A 19,781-nucleotide genomic window follows, 5' to 3' on the forward strand; every position below is an offset into this window, starting at 1 on the left:
GCAATAGAACATAGGAATATATGTGTGTGTGTGTGTGTGTGTATGTGTGATATATATATATATATATATATATATATATATATATATATATATATATATATCTTTTTGAATTACCGTTAGTGTTTTCATTTTCTTCAGATAAATACCCAGAAGTGGAATTGCTGGCTTATACAATAGTTTTATTTTTAATTTTTGAGGAACTTCCGTATTGTTTTCCATAGTGGCTGTGCCAGTTTACATTCCCACCAATGTGCACGAGGGTTCCCTTTTCTCCACATCCTCACCAACTCTTGTTATCTTTTTGGTAATGGCCATTTTGACAGGTGTGAGGTTGTGACCTATGGTTTTCATAATGTAAGCTCCCTTCTTTTCCACCAGCTCTGCCGGCCTTAGAGCCATACTCCTTAACCTGATACTCCCACTCTGGAGGTGATTCTTGGCTATTGGTTACCCCTTTCTGGACATTAGAGCTTGGGGAACCAGAATTGAGGGGAGGGCTTGTATGCAAGCATGAGTGTGGGTGTGTTGGGTATTTTAGAGAGGGTCTCTAGTTGGACTGTCACCGCCCTCCTCATGAAGTCAGAGTCCTGTTTGGATAATTGGCTACAGGTACAAGGGAGCTTCATTCCTGAGTCAAGGCTAATTGGGTTTAGGATGGGGCAGGGAAGACTGATGGGGCAAATGGGGAGGAAGGGAGGTTCTTGCCTCACCTGACAGCAGCCCTCCACCAGGCCCTTTTGCTGGACTTCAACCCACAGGGTCTTCTCAGTGTCCTTCCTTTCTCTTTTCCTGTCCCATCATGAAGACTCACCCATCGCTTCCCCTTAGGATCCAGCTCTTTGATCTCTGAGGCAATAACTGGCTAATTGGATTACTAACCTAAGTTCATGTGCTGGTGACAACGGGTAACTCCGAAGCACGAAGCACGTGAGACTTTTAATCAGCCAAGAGGCTTTTTTTTTTTTTTTTTAAGATTTTTATTGGGGAAGGGGAACAGGACTTTATTGGGGAACAGTGTATATTTCCAGAACTTTTTTCCAAGTCAAGTTGTTATCCTTTCAATCTTAGTTGTGGGAGGGCGCAGCTCAGCTCCAGGTCCAGTTGCCATTACTAGTTGCAAGAAGCCTTTTTAATGTAAGAGGCCTTTTTAATCCAAGAGGTGATTCTCAGAGTGGGAACTTGGGTGGAGGTGGAGTGGCTGTTGGGGTCTATGGGGACCTACGCAGTTTACTCATCTACTCAGCAGATATGTAAGGAACGCCCGACTCTCTGCTATGCCCTGCTGCACTGGGGCTAAGATACAGTTTTGAGGAAGATAAAGGGAAGTAAATAATCGATTAGATATTGACTGACAAAAGTGAAGGTTAGGGAGGTACAGGGTGAAGTGCTTTGGGAGCCCCCAAGAGGGGCACCACAACCAGCTTTGGACAGTCAGGGAAGCCTCCCTGGAAGAGGAAGCAAAGACCTGGAGAATGAGGAGGAGATAGTTTGGCAAGAACAAGTCAGAGAAGAGAGGGTTGTAAGGGCAAATCACCCTGTCTCCCAGGGTCCCCACCTGCATCTCCAAGGGCATGTCAGATAGTCATCCTGACTTTTGGGGGAGGATGAGTGGGGGACATTCGAAGACAGGGTGGCTAGGGGCTCCTGGCACGCAGAGGCCTTGTTCGCCTATGAGTTGTGTGTGCCAGCACAGGGGAGCATGGGTTTTGGGGTGTGCTAATATGTATGGGGTGTGTGGGGGCTGCCTGTGGTGTGGTGCTGTGGGTTCAAGTGGGACTAGGGCACAGTGTGGTGCCCAGGCCTCTCCCAGGCAGCTGCAGGAGGTGCAGGATTGCCAGGGCCAACTGCAAATTAGCCAGGCTGGTGTTAAATGCCTTTGCTGCTTCTTTCCTCCTCTCCTGTCTCTCCCTGCCCTCCCGAAAATCAACAACTGTGTCAACAGCGGGGTGATTGTGCTTGGCCAGCAGCCTCCAAGGCTGCCAGGACTGGGCAGGTGCTGGCAGGGTCTGCTGGAGCCCCACACTGGGAGCAGGCTGGGCCTGGCTGCCAGGGCTGCAGGATAAACAAGGCCGCACACAGGCTGGCCAGGAGGGAGGGAGGCCACAGGCAGGCTGGAGGGAGAACAGGTGTCTCAGGAGCGCTGCAGACACAAAGAACCTCTTGTCTCCTCCTCTCTGGCCCCAGGGAGCAACCCCCCTCCTCCCTTTCTCAGGCTCAGTTTGAGACCAGTGGCCAGGTCAGCTAGGGGGTGCTGGGAGTGAGTGAAGGGCAGGTGCTGAACTCCAGATTCCCCTTGCCTTTGGTTCTTGAGAGAGGTAAAACCAGTCCTGATTGGGGGGCAAGGGCAGTGGGGAGTCGGGTTCTCTAGCCCCACCCATCATGAGGCCTCAGTGAGTCTCAGTTTTCCCACTGGAAAGCCAGAAAACTCCTCACCCCTGCTGAGGCACCCAAGGAAGAAATGGGTGGGAACTTCTGGGAGGAAAGAAGCACTGTGTCAGGACTAATGGAAGGTGAGGCGACAAGTAGAAAGACCTGGTCCAAGGGATTCCAGGTGGGATTTTGGGGCTGGAGGTGGCTGGAGTGTGGCAACACCCTCCTCCCTTCATACCTCTTTATGACATAAACCTTTACTAAGCACCTACTGTGTGCCAGGCACTGTATTCGGGTTGGGGTAGACAAGGAAAAATAATATAGTAGCAGCACAGATCAGCAGATTGTGGAGTCCACTGCCTATGTAAGTATCCAACTGTCTTGGGTAAGTAACTTAATCTCTCTGAGATTAATGCATCTGTAACATGGGGGTGATAATAGTCACTGCCTGATGAGGCTGTTGTGATTGTTAAATGTGTGAAGAGATGCATGGTGTGATGCGTGTTGTATGGTAAGGACTCTGTTAAGAGAAGGCCATTATTGTCCAAGTGTCTTGGAGAGTATCAGTGTCTCAAATGTAGTCAGAGCCTAGGAAATAGACAGGTTAAAAAGTAATTGCAGTCTAGTCAAGTACTAGAGACTAGGAAGTCCAACGGCTCTGGAATGCCCTGTAGGAACAATCAACTCTGCTAGGATTATTAAGGAGTGATTTATGAAGGTGGGGAACATTTGAGCTGGGCTTTCAGTGAGGTATAGGAGTTTTCTGGGTCAAGAATGTAGGATGGGCCTTCTATGAAGCGGCACCGTGTGTGAGCCAGAGCCCAGAGGTGTGAAAGTGCATCTTTGTACCTATATTACAGGTTTGGGAGGACAACAGCTGGAGGGGTGGCAGGGGCCAGGCTGAGAAGGTCCTGCATGCCAGGCGAAGGGCTTCAGCCTCATCCCAGCTTACTGCAGGGTGAGGTGCCAATTCTGGTTGATTGATACACAGTGCCTTTTTTCTTCCTCCCCACACCAATCTGCATGACTTATTGAAAAACTCAGTCTCACTCACTCCGGAATACCTTTAATTTATAGAGAAGCAGGACTGTTTAATGAAAACACCATAGAGTTTTAGAGTCAGAAAATTCTGGATTTGAAGATTTTGGATTTTGAATCTCGATGTTGGGCCATATACCTAATTTCTTTGAGCCTCATTTTTCTTTTCCATAAAATGGGGTAATGGGATCTCCTCTGGTGCCAGATGATTGTGAGGATTAGAGAGAAAGGTGTGCCAAGTGCTGATGCCCTGTGGTTGCACAGTAAATGGGAGATGCGGGGGTCACTGTTTGTGTGGTCCTGCCCATGTCAAGACCCTTCTTGGGCCTTGGTCTCTATATCTGTACCTTGGAAACAACTGTATGTCTCTTTCCGTCCATGATTTTTGAACAGGTAATGGACCACGGGTAGATCAGTCACGCTGGGAGGCCCGGGACGACAGGGGCCAGACGTTGGCCTTCCTGGGGCCGCGCCCGGGCCTGCTGCACTGACGTGGAGGGAGCTGATTCCTTGTGGCTAGAGCAGTGGTTCCAGTTCAGGTGCTGTCCTGTACATCAGGCAGTAGGGTTCCGTCCTGCCCTTTCCATCGGGGTGATGCCCTTCAAGGGCCCTCTGACATCTTCCTGTGACTGTGATGCTGGTTTGAGGGCCAGAGGGCAGCTGGGGCCAGTGGTCATCGAGGACACCAAGGCTCTGCTCTAGCTTTGGCTTGTATGTCTACAGGCCTGTCACTTGGCCTCTTGGAACCTCGCTTTTCCTATCTGCAACTTGGGAGGGTCCATCGTGATCCCTCCCAGGATGAAACAAGAATGCTGTGCTACTGAGGCGATAGTGTCAGATAAGGATGATGACAGCCGCCCTGGTCATTTATGTTGCACTTTTAAACTCCAGGTGTGGAGTCAGATGCTTCCCAGTCCTGCATCGTCACTTGGCAGTGCCCTCCCTGGTTTGCCTCCCTCCACATGGTTTATCTCAGGGGTGACTCATGAAACCTGTGAGTCAGGAAGGTCTGAGATTATCTAACTGCCCATTTTGTGGATGAGGAGACCGAGATTTAGAGATGGGATGGGAACTCGTCCAAGTGGTGGGGTTTCCTCGTCCCACACTGGCTGTGGGTCTGCAGGGATGAGCTAGTGGTTCCATGTGTTGTGTCTCATCCTGTGCAGAACAAGTGGAAACCCACTCTGGGATTTGCTGCAGAGTCCCCTGGCCGCCTGCCATTGGTTTGAGGAATTAGTGATGGGAAGGGCCAAGGGCATCAAGGAATGTCTGGAGCACATTGGGTCTCCTGTCATTCGCAGGGAACCCATCCCAAGACCAGATAGACAGAGACCACCATTCTCCTCTCCACTATCACTTGCCACCTTAGCCATGCCCAGTGTGAGTATATCTCCATTTTATCTTCCTCCTCTGCACTCAGTGATTCTCAGGTGGTCGCGAGGTGAGGTGAGGCCAAGGAGAGAAGTTGGTGCAAAGGGGAATGCCAGGAGACGTGGCTGGACGTGGGAATGCCAGGAGTACTCTGGGATGCCCTGGCCAAGTGGCAGATAGCTTCCTAGGTAGCCATGAGTGAGAGAGAGGCAGAAAGAGTAGCAGTGAGACTTGAGTTTTCCAAGGGCCATGTACACATTTACATATAGTTTGCATATAACCAATACACTGAACACAATTTTATAATTTATCTCTAGGCACATTCAGATTTGCCTTTTATATTATTGTTTTTTGCAAAGATGGCTGCTTCCTTTGTCTTTTTGCTCTTGCCTACACCTTCTCACTCCTGTCCCATTTCCCCCCTGACCTCTCTCAGGGAGGGCAGGTGATTAGGAACAGTCAACTCCCGGTCATCCACTCTAGATCCTCCCTCCCTGGGGGGAGCACAGAGGGCTGGATGACCCACTGCTATTCAGCAGGGAGCCATTCCATTGCTCCCCAGCAGCCACTGTCACCCGTGAATGGGGACCAGGGAGCCTTCACATGGAGGCACACAGTGCTTGGCACTTAGCAGATGCTCAATAAATGTGAGGATCAAGTGAAATTAGAGAAGGATGTCCTTGGGGCCTGGCATCTGTGCCTGTGAGCTGTGAGGCTAGTGGGGAAAAAGGAGCCCCTGGGAGTCCTGGGGTGGTAAGAACCCATTTCCCTCTCTGACTGTGGCCAAAGAAAGCATTTCTTTCTCTTCTTGGCCTTGCAGGAAATAGTGTTGGGCATGAGAGGAACAGAAAGGAAGGGTCAGACCTTCTATTTTGTTTTCCAGATTGAGATTCTGTTATTAGCAATTTCTGACACCCAGGTCTCCAGCCAAGCGCATTCTCTTCTCTGCAGTATTGGGGAGATTCTTGGCCATGGTGAGAGGCTAGACAGGAAAGAGCATGGGCCAACAACTTTATGGTTGACGGTGATTCCTTGGCCTGTGCTAGGGGACAGTTTTAGTAGCGCGGGGCCAATTTGAGACCAGCCCTGTGTGGAGAGACGCCCTTCCGCGATGGCACGGCATCCCCATGTGAACCCAAATGGCTCTTGTAAGGAGGGCGAGTGGGCTCACCTCTCACACTCCTGCCCACTGGGCCTCAGGCTCCATGTTTTTCTCTGTGAAATGGGGTCAGGGCACTGACATTCAGAACAGTTGCTATAGAGTTTGTCGAGATGGCAGGGCCTGGGACGACCCCTACAAGGAAAGGAGAGCAGCTGTGTGCAAGAGGATCCCGGAAGAGGGGGAGCAGGCAAGATGACCACCCCTGTGGAAAGAGTGGTGCGCAAGCAAAACAACCCCCTTTCTGCAAAAGTGCTGAGCTGGTGGAATTTAGCTTCCCGGTTGCGAGATCGGGGCAGTAGATAGAGCTGTGCGGGCGCCCGGGCTGTGTTGTGCAAGGTTGTATGTGGGGGTCCCGGAAGACAATGGAGAGGATCGGATCAGCACCTGTGGAGCCCCCTCCACCAGGCTGGCTTCCCCACTTCCCTGTGGTTACCACCGGTCCCCAATCCTCGAAGCAAGTCCCATTCCTCCATCCACCTCTCGTGTAAGTTGGTCTCATTCTTTTCCTCATCCCCTCATTCTCCTCCCGACTGTTTGGACTAGAAGTAGTTATATTAGCCTTTCTTCAGGGAGTGAAGGGGTTTCTCTATGTCAGGTCAGGTGGTGCCTAATCCCCTGGCCTCTGCCTCACAGCGGGGAGGGTCCCAGACTGCTTTGAGGAGAGTGAACCTTTCAAGTGGTGGATTCCTGCAGCCCAGCAGGTCTCCAAGCTTGGTGCCATTGCATGATTGGGAAGGGCAGACTTGCTAGAGGAGAAAAAGTGTCTGTGGGTCTCTGGGAAGAGCCAGGGCAGAGAAAGTGTGCATCGGGCGGTGGGGGAAAGGGATGGTGTACAGTGAGAGAATGGAAATGGTTTCCAGCTGTGAGGTTTGGACTATTATCTTACTCTTATCCTCACACAGCTGATGGCCACTCTGTCCTGAGCTGGGTAGTTGTCCTCTGTTCTTGGCTTGGCATCCTCCTCCCTGGCCAGCTCAAGGCTCTTGCTAGGGGTTCAAGAAAGGATGAACTCAGAGATTCGATTTGGCATGGATAAGTTCAGTGAAGTGTATGTGGAGCACATACTCTGGGCCCAGCACCAGACTTGGCTCCATTAGCAACCCCTGTGTCCTGCTAAGGCAAATAATAGTGGGGCACCTCTGTACCAGGTGCTGCGAGGAGTCCTGCTGGGGGAAAAGGGAGGGCCTTGGCTTAGATAAGACCACTCACGGCAGAGTAGGCCAAGGAACTAGGACTTTGTTGACAATGAGGAACCAGAGAATGTTTCAGAGAACTTTTAGAATGGGTGGCTCATTCATTCAGTCTGAAACTTCTCTTCATTGTTCTGTGACACCGTCCAACAGATCCCTGTTCTTTTTCTTTCCTTAAAGACATTTTTGCTGCCTTCAGATCGCGCTGAACCGTCTGGTAATCGAGACAAGTTTCCCTTCCCTGCCAGGGCTAGTGGGCTCTCAGGGTGTGGGACCACGCTGGCAGCCCTGGGCAGTGGGTATGTTCCTTTTCCCTGTCTGCCCTGACCCACGCTGCCCTTGGCTTTGGTCCAGCTGGAGCCCAAGTGAGTGTGGCCCACTTTCCTGGGAAATCCAGCTTGTGCCATTTCTCGATGAATGGGCAAATTTATATTGTTTGGGATTGAGGAATATTAATCTCTAGATGTCATTTTAAAAAGCAATGGCTTGATATATTTTTGAACAAATGAGATAGGGGAATGAATAAGCTTTACAAGCTCTCATTAATGTGAAAGCACTGGATGAGGCTGGGGTGGAGGAGACTAGACCCTGTTCTCAGGGAAGCTGTAATCTGGGTGAGACAAAAAAATCCTAGGAAACCAAGCTGCATTATGGGAACAAAGCCTTTCATCAGAGTTGGCCAGGACACCAGGACTGATGGTGACAGTTCCATCTCTGCAGCATTGGGTTGAGAGGCTGGGGCCAAGGTGGAGTCTGGCAGACCCAGGGTGAGTGGTTTTACTTCTTCTAATCTGTGTGATTTCTGGCAAATACCAAAACGTTTTTAGAGCCTAGTTCTCTGACGAACTGGGAAAAGAATAATACCTACCTCACGATGTGAAAAGGATTCAATGAAGTGATGTACAAGGTGTGATCAAAAAATATGGTGAATGTTTACATTTAAAAATTTATTGCAGTAAAAGACACATTGCCATTGAGCCCCCTCAAAATACCCCTCCTCACTTTGAACACACTTATCCCATTGTTCTTGCCACGTTCTGAAGCAGTTCTGGAAGTCCTCTTTCGTGAGTGTCTTTAGTTGTGCTGTTGTGGCCGCCTGGATGTCCTGAATCGATTCAAAACATTTACCTTTCATGGTCGTTTTGACTTTAGGGAAGAGCCAGAAGTCACATGGTGCCAGATCTGGTGAATAAGATGAATGAGGACACACTGTAATGTTTTTACTTGACAGAAATTGTCGTGCCAGAAGCGATATGTGACATGGAGAGTTGACATGATGAAGGCTAAAGTAGACACTCACGAAAGAGGACTTCCAGAACTGCTTTAGACAGTGGCAAGAACGACGGGATAAGTGTGTTCTAAGCTTGGGGGTGTATTTTGAGGGGGTTTAATGGCATTGTGTCTTTTACTGTAATAAATCTTTTAAATTTAAATAATCACCATATTTTGTGATCACACCTTTGTGATTACAGCTTTTAGTACGGGGCCTAGAGTATAGGAGGCTCCAGTAAGTGGGAGCCAATATTAGTACAATGGCTACTGCGTCGGTGGTTGTTGGAGCATATGTTGAGTTGCAGATGGCGCTGCGCTCCTGGGGCCTGCCTGGATGTGGGGGCAGCCCCTCCCTCGGGTCATGAATATGACCTCTGTAGGATCTGGGAGAGGAGGAGCAACTCTCCAGAGTGTGGCGGGGACCACTGCTGGCTATGATGCCTTCCTCAGCCTCCCTCAGTATTCCTCCCTCAGATGCTTCTCTGTGCTTCAGCTTCCTCAGCTGTAAAATGCTGCCCACAATCAGGCCTGCATGTTGGGAGGATTAAATAAAAAGGATTACATGGAAAGTGTTCAGAACAAAGTCTGGCACATGGGACTCTTTTCCAGGTAGTTGGTGCTGTTCCTGTTGCTGTGGTTATTCTGTTACTGGAGTGAACCATTCCCTCAAAGAAACAAGGGTGAGAGCTGCTCTCTAAGGGTCCCAGGAGCTGGGGTATGGGGTGGAGGACCCTGCAATGCTGGTGCTGGGGAGCAGCCCAGAGAAGGGAACAAACACACTGTTTTTCACACATTAGCTGCTGGCCCGGCGTTGTCAGCTGTAGCAGAAATGACAGTTTGGCTCAGAGTGCACTGCCTTTTGTCCTTTGCCCAGTGTGGTCCCTTAAATTGGTCACTAAGGGGGGCAATTCTACACCAAGCAGGACAGATTTTTTGTAAGACTGATGAAATTCACATGTAGTTGGGATCGCTATGAGACCAGAACCACCACATTCACAAAACTGAACTGCTGGTGACTTTTAATAATTCGTAGTAATCAACAGCCTTTCACTAACCTTTGGACTCGGGGTGTCCATGAGCTGCCTGCCGGAGCCTGGCAGGAAGTGAAGGCTGCCGGGTCGGCACCCACGCCCATGGCGAGAGGGTTAGCTGGGTTTGGAGCGCTTGTGGGCAGTAGCCTGTTCTCCCAGATCTTTGTGTTGTGGTCAGGCGGACCTTAAGTGGGACTCTGCCTTCACCCCTTGGCTTCAGTTGCTTCATCTATAAAATGGGTTTTGTCACTGACGAAAATATCTGTGAAGTTCTCAGCTTGTGGTGATCACTCAATAAATGGCAGGTGCTGTCAATATCTTTCTTCTGAGAAGCTTCCGTATCTTTCTGCTGATTTGGCTGCAGCCTGAAGGTGGAGATCAGGGGCTTAGCAGCACCTGTATTTATTTCACAGCATCAAAGGCTGTGGTGCCCCCCCCACTTATCATCGTACCTCTGGGGGAAGAAGGAATAATTCACTCCACGTGCAAATGGAAAAACTGAGACCTGGGAAGGCTGGGTGTGTGTACCAGATCCTACAGTGAATTACAGGCGTCCAAACCCCTCCCCAGTATATGGGGCTTTATAAACCAACCATCAAGTGTATGAAGTGCTTTGATACTTGCAAAAATCACTCTGCCGAGGTGCCCAGCAATCTGTTGGTGTGTATTTTTACTCCCAATTTACAAATAAGAAAGCTGAGGTTCAGAGAATTATGACTGAGTTTGTGGCAGAGGTAGGGCTCAAACTCAGACCTTCTGCCCCCAAATCCAGGGCTCATTTCCACTGTGCACTCAGAATTCTCACCCTGCCTGTCTAGACCCCCTCTGCAATTATTTTTTCCCTCGATACAGGGAGGTCTATTAGGGTTGTCGCGCAGGACACCCTGCTCGCTGCGCCATTTGTCGTGCAGGGTCTCAGCTCCCACTCCCCGCCCAAGAACGCAGGACACGGTAAGGCCAAAAAGGAACACCCACGGAGCCATAGATAGGGGAGTCAAACCAATATATTCTCGCTGGCGGCTGGGCTGGAGACACAGGAAGCAGGATCTACATTATCTGCCTAACAGCAGTCCGCGCTTGCCAGCCACCATCTTCTTGCTAGCCCCCATTCCTTCTCTGCTAGCGTAGCCACAGCCATTATATTAGTGGCCAATGGCCTACGGGTTACAGCTGACGGCCAACTAGCCACAGCTGCTGGCATCTGATCACAGTTGATGGCCATTTACTACCCGAGCCAGCACCTTTCTATGTGAGGCCGAGAGCCTGGAAACTGTTTTTTGGGGTTTTGTCCCCACACTCCACCCCTACAGGGTCTCGCCTCACAATCTACGCGACACGCGTCTTCTGCGAGGGGCCCTGTGCAAGGAGCCTGGAGGTGAATGCACTATCCTGAACACAGCCAGGCTCTCTGGGCACAGCCAGGGTTTCTCAGGGCACCACCAGTACTTCTGGGCACAGCCAGACATCCTGGGCTTCTTAGGGTACCACCTGTTTCCCTGGGCACAGCCAGCTTTTCTCAGGGCACCACCACAGTACTTCTGGTCACAGCCAGACTTCCTGGGCTTCTTAGGGTACCACCTGTTTCCCCGGGCACAGCCAGCTTTTCTCAGGGCACCACCACAGTACTTCTGGTCACAGCCAGACTTCCTGGGCTTCTTAGGGTACCACCTGTCTCCCCGGGCACAGCCAGAGTTTCTCAGGGCACTGCCACTCTCTCTGGACACAGCCAGACTTCCTGGACACAGCCAGGGCCTCTCAGGGCACTGCCACTCTCTCTGGACACAGCCAGACTTCCTGGACACAGCCAGGGCTCACAGGGCACTGCCACTCTCTCTGGGCACAGCCAGACTTCCTGGACACAGCCAGGGCCTCAGGGCACTGCCACTCTCTCTGGACACAGCCAGACTTCCTGGACTCAGCCAGGGCTCTCAGGGCACTGCCACTCTCTCTCTGGGCCTCTCGGGGTACTGTGCTGGAACAACAGCAGCTCACATCAAGGTGCTTACATATTATCAATGGCGGCCAGTCAAGACACAAAAGCAAACATTCTAACCAGTCCCACTACATGGTGGTATGTTCCCAAACAGTCAAGCGTCCATTAAATCAGGGATAAAAGGCAATTCCCCATAGTCCATAGTCATTCACCAGGGCTGTCCTGGGGGTGAGGGACGACCTTGACCTCACCCTCATCTCCCAAGGAGGACTCAGCAAGCGTTTCCTCCTGGGACTAAAAGTCCTGCATCCGGGCTGCCTCAGCAAGCAGTTCCCAGCCCACAGGGCGGCAACAACCTTCGCTTTCTCCGCTTTCTCCGGCCTCTGCTGGTTGGGGAACCATCCACATCTTTCCACCCCTCCACGGGGATCGAGCTCTCCGGCAGCTGCTCCTCCTGGTCTTCCTCAGACTGAGCTTTCATACGCACAAACTGCTCCACTGCCCTTCGGAGAGCTTTGGCCGGCACCGTATCCTGCCGACTACGCCATGTGTCGCGCAGGACACCCTGCTCGCTGCGCCATTTGTCGTGCAGGGTCTCAGCTCCCACTCCCCGCCCAAGAACGCAGGACACGGTAAGGCCAAAAAGGAACACCCACGGAGCCATAGATAGGGGAGTCAAACCAATATATTCTCGCTGGCGGCTGGGCTGGAGACACAGGAAGCAGGATCTACATTATCTGCCTAACAGCAGTCCGCGCTTGCCAGCCACCATCTTCTTGCTAGCCCCCATTCCTTCTCTGCTAGCGTAGCCACAGCCATTATATTAGTGGCCAATGGCCTACGGGTTACAGCTGACGGCCAACTAGCCACAGCTGCTGGCATCTGATCACAGTTGATGGCCATTTACTACCCGAGCCAGCACCTTTCTATGTGAGGCCGAGAGCCTGGAAACTGTTTTTTGGGGTTTTGTCCCCACAAGGGTGAATAGTGATGAGCCAGCAGGAAGAGGGTTAAATTCCTCCTAAGAGACAGAGCTGGCGCCTCCAGTGACCCCATCACTGACCTCATCCTCTGGGTCAGGGCTGCAGGCTGTGGGGGAAGGGGAGAGAGCCTCTAACAGCACAGTGGGCAGAGGGAGGGCCTGGGGACGCTACGCCCATCTCTCTTCCTCTTTGGACAAAGATGGACAAGATTGCTGGTGGCTCTTTGGTTTCTATAGAAAATCCCTAAGGGTCCACAGTGATAGCCTGCCATCCGTGTGACCTGCACTCTTAATCGGGCCATGGAGCACAGGCATCTTTTAGAGACACTGGAAACCATGGAATTTGTTCTTAGTTAAGTGGGAACTGGGGAAATTTTTACCAGTAAAGGCACCAGTAATAGAAGATGGTAATATCAAGTGAACCTTGAGGCTGGATGAGACTTTAGCCCCAACTTGTCATTCATTGAGGAGGAAAGGGATAATTCCGTGGCCCACAAAAGCCAGCATCTGTGGGATAAGTGGGTGAGTCCCTGGGAACTGGGAAGGCTGCTCATTTCCCCCCTTCTCTCCCCAGGCGGACCGCACCCCAGTTACCCCAATATTAGCACAGGCCTTCTGGATTAGAGCTTTCCTTTGGACCATTGTCATTGGGTCCTCTCCAGATGGGGAGTACACCAGGAGTAAACCTCAAGAGAGGCCCAGAGTGGGAGGATAACGCGCTCATTGTTCTTGTTCTTCAGCAAGTCGGGGGCATACCTGTTCTGGAAACCAGCTGTCAGCCCAGTGCTTTCCTTGAAACCACCATGCTAGGAAGGAGATTTGAAGAAAGGATTTCCAGGAAAGACGGGGAACTAATTTTAAGGGAAGACCAAATCTCTTCCTCCACCCCATCTTTCTGCTCCCAGGTCTCTACCTCCCTGCTGAGGGATCCTAAATACACCTTGTCTCTGCCTTTAATCATTCCTAGAGGTGAGGGAGGCTTCGAGGGGAAGGCCTTCTAGCTGGTGGGGCAGGTCTGGTACTGTCTGGCCCTGGCCTTTTCTAGACACTTCAATTAGTGACGTTAATTATGGCTTTGGGAGTGTGGGCCTGTGGTCTCCCTGACGCCCAGTCTGACACTCGTCCCCAGTCTGTGAGGCTGTTTATGCTCTCGCCTTTGCCCATCTGCAAGATTAAAAGTGCCGTGAAAGTGCAAATTATTAGCAGTTTCATGTTCTCCATCTTTAGTGTGTGTGTGTGTGGTAAATATGCATAACAAAATTTACCCTTTTAACCAATTTTTAAGTGTTAACAGTTCAATGGCATTAAGTACATTCACGTGTTGCTTGTGCAACCATCACCATTGTCTATCTCCAGAACTGCATCATCTCCAAACTAAAACTCTGTCTCTATTAAACAGTAGCTCCCCCATCGCCCCTCCCCCAGCCCCTGGTGACCTCTATTCTACTTTCTGTCTCAATGAATTTAATTTCTCCCAGTACCTCTTAAAAGTGGAATCATGAAATATATCAAATTTGTGTCTGGCTTATTTTATTTAGCATAGTATTTTCAAGGTTCATCTTATGTTGTATCATGTGTCAGAATTTCCTTCCTTTTTAAGGCTGATAATATCCCATTATATTGCTTACCTGTAGCGTTTTGTTTAACCATCCCTCCACCCATGGACACTTGGGCTTCCACCTTCTGGCTATAGTGAATAATGTCGTACGAGCATGGGTGTACAAATCTTTCTTCAAGAAACTGCTTTCAGTTCTTTTGGGTATATACCCAGAAGTAGAATTGCTGGATCACATGGTTATTCTATGTTTAATTTTTCGAGGAGCTGCCATATTGTTGTTTACACTGGCTGTATCATTTGATATTCCCACTAGCAATTGTTCACATCCTTACCAACGCTGTTTTTGTATTTATTAATAGCCACTATAATAGGTGTCAAGTAGTATCTCACTGTGGTTCTCTATCTTTTTAAGGGGATATCGAGGCCCCGAGACATGCTGGGGCCCCGTTATAGCCTCCATCCTCAATTCTCTACTTCTTTTGCTACTCTTTCCCCAGTCCATCAGCAGGAGGCAGGTGAGGTCCTTCTGCTGCCTTGCTCTGTCCACTGACTGTCAGACCCCTTTCCTTCCCATCTGTCACAGGAGCAGAATGGCCTTGACGTACTAGAAGCGTCTGGAGGGTAGATGACCTTGGATGAAGAGGAGCTTTTAGTAGCATGAGGTTTAACACGTTGATCATTGCAACCATGGGCATTGGGTAAAGCAAAAAAAGCCAGGAGCAGAAGATGTGCATTTATTACACATGGCTTTATAAAGAATTTTTAATAATTCCCAATTTTTAGTGACATGAAAACTCCCTTTTATATAGCCTATTAAGTGGGAGGAAAAATATAAAAACTTGCTTATGAGCTCAATGATGAAAAAGAAAATTATGCATAAGAAAGGCTTGACGCAGATACGCCAAATTGTTATCAGTGGCCTTCTCCAGATCCATGGGAAATGGGTGACTTGTTAATTTTTCTGTCCTTTTTTATGTTGTTTGCAGATTTTCTGCAATGAGCACATGTTCTTTTTTATATTCAGAAAAAAATTGATAAGAAAATAAGAATGACTGCAGCTATTCATTAGGCATATGTATTTTAAGGGAGTAGGAAGCACACAGTTCTGCTCAGTGCTGTTGAGAGTTGGGCGTGAATAGGAAGTGAAGGGAGCAGGATTGGAGGCGTGGAGACAGATGACACCAAGGGATGGCCAAGAAGTAAAGCAGTGATAACTAAGGGAGGTCAGGGGCTGGGCAGCCCTGTGCCTTTGGGAATGCAGGCTGCCCCTAATTCACTCGGAAGATAACTGGTAGGCTTGGAGTCCTTTTGAGTTTTTTTATCTCTGTATGTGGTGTAGGTAGGAGCACTGACCCCCCACTTGTTTTTACCTGGTCTCCTGGCATGGCTGGCAGTAGTGAGTGAGACTGGCAACCTGTGAAACCAGGGCTTTTTTGGCACCAAATTTGCCTTTGATTTCTCTTGTGTCAACCAAAATAGGGCCTGCCCGGGTCCCTTGAACCCTATCATGCGAGCAGCAGTGGCCCAGCAGAGGCTGGAAGTTGGGAACTGGCAATTCAGGCTCCAAGAATGACTTTCCATGGCCCTTGGGACCTCAGACAAGAGGAAGAGAAGCCAGTATAATCCAGTGCTTAAAAGAAGGGACTCAATAGCTAGTGTCTGGGTTCAGTGTCTTGGTCACCACTCACTGGCTATGACCTCGGGCAATTGCTTAGTCACCTTAAGCTTCTGTGTCCTCATTAGTAAAACAGAGATGTAATAGTAATTATATCATAGGAGCTGTTGAAAGAATTAAAAGAGCTAATTCCTACAAATGTCACTCAGCATACTGTGTGCTCTGTTCCTGTTGTCTGGTCGAGAGGTAAGTTCTGATGCTAGACTGCTCAGGCTCCAGTCACCTCTGCCTCAGTTTTTCCATCTGTAAAATGGAGATAATAATATCATCTACCTCATAATTGTTGTGAAGATTAAATAAATTAATGTAAGCAAAAGTGATTCAAACAGTGATTGGCACAAAGCAAATGCTCAGTGAATGTTAGCTATTGTGGGGTGGGGGATGTCTTTAGCTGATACACACCATAGTGCCGAGCAGGTGTTCTGGCTGACAACTCATCTGATTGTCCCAAGAGTCTCATCTAGTTGGTTAGTGCCCATCACTCACTTGTTAAATACTTTGAATGTCTCAGTTATTATTATTATCAGCAATGTGGGCTCCAGATGTCAAGATCCCTCCCCAAATCATACCTCATCCCACCATCATACCTCGTCCCACCCCTTTGCCAGATCTGTCTCTTTTCTTGGTTGGGGTGGTCCTGCCTCAGTTTGCAAAGGGTGCTAGTGCTGGAAGGTGGGGTCCCAGGCAGACTGGGGTGCAGCCGGGCTGCGTTCGGGGTTGTGTGGTGAGCATTTTAGGTTAAATTAGAGACTAACTACGATACTGCTGTCCTCCCTTTGCTTCCCTGCCCCTTTGAAAAGGAGCCAAAGCCAAGAAGAAACATAACCTATAAATAAAGGGGACCATGAAAAAACAAAAAGAAAAAAAGAAATCTTGCTTTTGCGGCAGGCTTGGCTGCCGATGGGGCAGATAATGGGAGAGGAAATGCGGCCTTTGCAGAGAAAGAGAACGGAACACTTTGTTCACTGGAAGAATGAATGCTGCTTGAGCCTGAGCGAGCGGCTGCACTGGGGTTTCCGATGAGTGAGCTTGTCAAGGGGAGATGTTGGTGATTAGGCTTACATGGGCATGGGACGCAGTCCACCCAGAACCCCTGCAATGGGGAAGAGAGGTGAAGGAAGAAGCAGCAGACCTGAGCGGGGTGCCCAAAGTTGAGGCCAGTGCATCGAGGTCTAGCCCCTGGGCCCCGGCCACCATAACTGCAGGGCTGCCAGTCACCTTGTTTCTCTACTGTCTGTTCAAGCTGGGGAACTAGATACTGAACCTCTTTGGAAGACCCCAGACCTTCTTTTGAGGTGTATCTTTCATGGAAACTTGTGGGGGTGCACCCCAGGAAGGAGGGCATGAGGCTGAAGTGGATGTGTTGAATATTTGCATGCTGACCTGGTCCAAGGCTGTGCTCCTGCCAACACTTCCTGGCGGCCCTGTTGAGGACTGGCATTTACCCACTCCTCTTTCTGTTGTGTACCACTCACAAGTTGTGATCACTGACCCTTTCCCCTGCCCCTGCAGTGGGTGGCAGAGGCAGGAAGAGGGAGAGGAATTAGGGGAGGAATCAGATACCTTTTGGAGCCCTCCGGGACCCCAGGATGCCGTGTGGAGGCGCCTATTTTGAGAGGGGCTGTGGGCTCACGGATGTGTAGAGGTTGATATTTGAAATGCCTTTAAGGACCTTCGAAAGATAACACTGGCTTGGGGCTCAGTTCTCTGGCTATCAGAGGTTCCCTGGAAGGACAATCATTCATTAATTCATTCACTCACTCATTCAACCGCAACGGTAATATTAAGTAAGTTTCATCTGCTTTGTGCCAGACATTGTGCTTAGTATGTTATATATTTCCTAATTCAATAACCATGAGATGTAGGTTTTTTCAGCCCCTTTTACACATAAAGAATCTGCAATGTGAAGAGGTGAAGTCTCAAGTATTCATTGGGCTCCTACTTAGAGCAGTGTGGAATTGGGTGACTCTCCACTTTTCTAACCTTCACCCTCCAACTCTAGATTACTATGATAATGCCCATTGCAGCTGTTCTGCACGGCTGTGTGCCAGGCACTGGCTGTTGCACGTATGATATGGTTTATTCCTTGCAACCATGCTATTGGGTATATATTACCAGTCCCATCTGCAGATAAAGGAAGTGGTAGGTTTAGAGAGTAAGTTGGCCTGTCCAGCTGCTGGTGAGAGAGGTGCTGGGGTTGAAGCCAATCGCGCATGTCTCCAGGGCCTCCATGTCACTGTATACCTTGACACTATCCAGCCTGGTTCCCGCTTGTCCTTTTCCCCTCTGTGGTCATCCCTGTAGTCTCCACAGGGGGACCGCAGGGGTTAACAGAACACTTTACCCTCTTGGACTCCAGAGGAAATGAGAGAGCTGGCTGAGGGGCCTGTGAGTTCTGCAGAGCTTTTGTGTCATAAGCTGGGAAGGGAAGGCCTGGTGGCTTGGCCAGATAAGCAGTAACACTGAATATGTGGGGTTTCCTTGGCAAATTCAGATCTTTTCAGCCTGTCCACTCCGTGTGGTACCTGGATGCCTGACTCAGTGTAGGCACCAGCCTGTGTTAGTCCATGGTAATTGGGGACAGCAACAGAACATCAAGACAACCTACTCAGGGTTGTGAGACAGCCCTAAAGAGAAGGAGACCTACTGGGCGGGTGACGGGGGTGAGGGGGAAGGAGCAGGAAGAGGGCAACGTGCCCACACAGGGGTAGGGGCGGCTTCTCCAAAGTGTGATGGGGAGGGTTCAGGGAGCAAACTAGTTTTTTGCTTTTGGCAAACATTACATTCAATCCTTTTAATAATTTTTTGAGACAGTTATTACTTGTGTTATTTTAGAGTTGGAGAAATGGACACTTCCCCATTGTCACATAGGTAATATAGTCTGTGGTGGATCCAGGCCTCAAACACAAGTCTGGATTACAACAAAGCCCGTTTTCTTTTAGCCATGCCAGGATGCCTTCCAGCAATGCTGGAGGGTCACACCCACCTGCCTGTCTCCTGGAGAGCCTGGGCACGCCCACATGCTCCCTGGAGCTCTGGGGTAGGAGGAAGAGACATCCTTTCCTGCATTAGGTCTCTCCTTCCTTCCCTGAACATATATTAAAGAACATATATTCTTTAATTATATATTATCTTCTAATCACAAAGTAGGTGTTAGAATCTCCATTTACACATGAAGAAACTAAGGTTTTGAGAGGTGAGTCTTTTCTGTAAGTTCCCACAGCCGCCTTGGTTTCTTTGCACTAATTCTTCCTTAGTTGTGACTCAAGTCGAAAACATCTAGAATCCTGTAACGGGTGAAGACCAGTGGCAGATCTCTCTTTGTTGGATCAGGTACTGTTATCTGGGGTAAAGGGAGAGTGGGGCCAGGGCACCAGTGAGGAATAGGTTCAGATGCTACCTTCACTGGCCTGAGGTAGGACGAGGAAATGAATGGCAAGCCCCTCGGAAGTACTCTATCATGGCATTCTGTTTTTCCCCCTCCCTTCCTTCGGTTAATGTTAAGGGCAATCCCAAAAGGGAAGAAGCCTTTGATAAGGCCAGTCAGGCCCAATTGCACCAATTCTGCTATGTGTCAGCCCTGGGCTTGGTGGGCACTCGTACAGAAGACCAGACACACTGCCCTATCCAGGATGGAGGCCTGGACCTGACCATTGGGAGACAAGGACAGAATCTGCAGCTGCCTGCTAGCACTGTGGGTGGGCTGCTGATGGGGTGTGGGGGGCTCTGGAGACAGCATCAGCTCCTGAAGGCAGGAAGGCCCCCAGAGAAGGGACTCCTGCAGACCCTGTTTACCTCTTCTAAATTTCACCCAGGCCAGTGGGGCAGGCACACATTTCTCTGGGAACCGCGACAGCATTTCCGAGTCTCTTGAAGTCCTCTCTGCCTCTTCCTCGACTCTCCCTTTGGGCTGGGAGAAGACTCAGGTGCCTCAGAGGCCTGACAACTAGATGGGGGCCTGTGGATGGGAACATCACAGCTTGTGTCTCTTCCTGGTCTCACCCCCAGCTCCTTCAGTCCTTCTGCCCTTGGGCGGGGGCTGAATCCTGGCGACCTATGAAGAAGCTCTGTCTAGAGCTGGGCTTCTGTGCCAGAGGTAGGGGGAGGCTGCCTCCTCTTGCAGGTGGGAGGACAGGAGCTTGGGAGCTCCCAGAGCCTCTCTGTTGGCTGGTGTTGGCTGCCCTACCAGGGGACTACTA

At 49.9% G+C, this 19,781-nt stretch overlaps 1 protein-coding gene across 7 annotated transcripts in view; it reads left to right on the plus strand.

Annotated features, from left to right (window-relative positions):
- SOX13 (SRY-box transcription factor 13) overlaps nucleotides 1–19,781 on the plus strand; it is a 205,908-nt gene that overhangs the window by 166,101 nt on the left and 20,026 nt on the right. Inside the window, exon 1 of one of the 7 annotated variants that reach the window (XM_081026369.1) lies at nucleotides 2,602–2,734. The exons of the other annotated variants lie outside the window; for them this stretch is intronic. Within the exon in view, the coding sequence (XP_080882495.1) occupies nucleotides 2,733–2,734 (2 nt within the window). The 5' untranslated portion in view covers nucleotides 2,602–2,732. Of the gene's footprint in view, nucleotides 1–2,601; nucleotides 2,735–19,781 lie in introns of those variants that run through there. 7 annotated transcript variants of the gene reach the window in all.

The sequence above is a fragment of the Rhinolophus hipposideros genome (assembly GCF_964194185.1).
Source record: "Rhinolophus hipposideros genome assembly, chromosome: 19".
NCBI lineage: Eukaryota > Metazoa > Chordata > Mammalia > Chiroptera > Rhinolophidae > Rhinolophus > Rhinolophus hipposideros.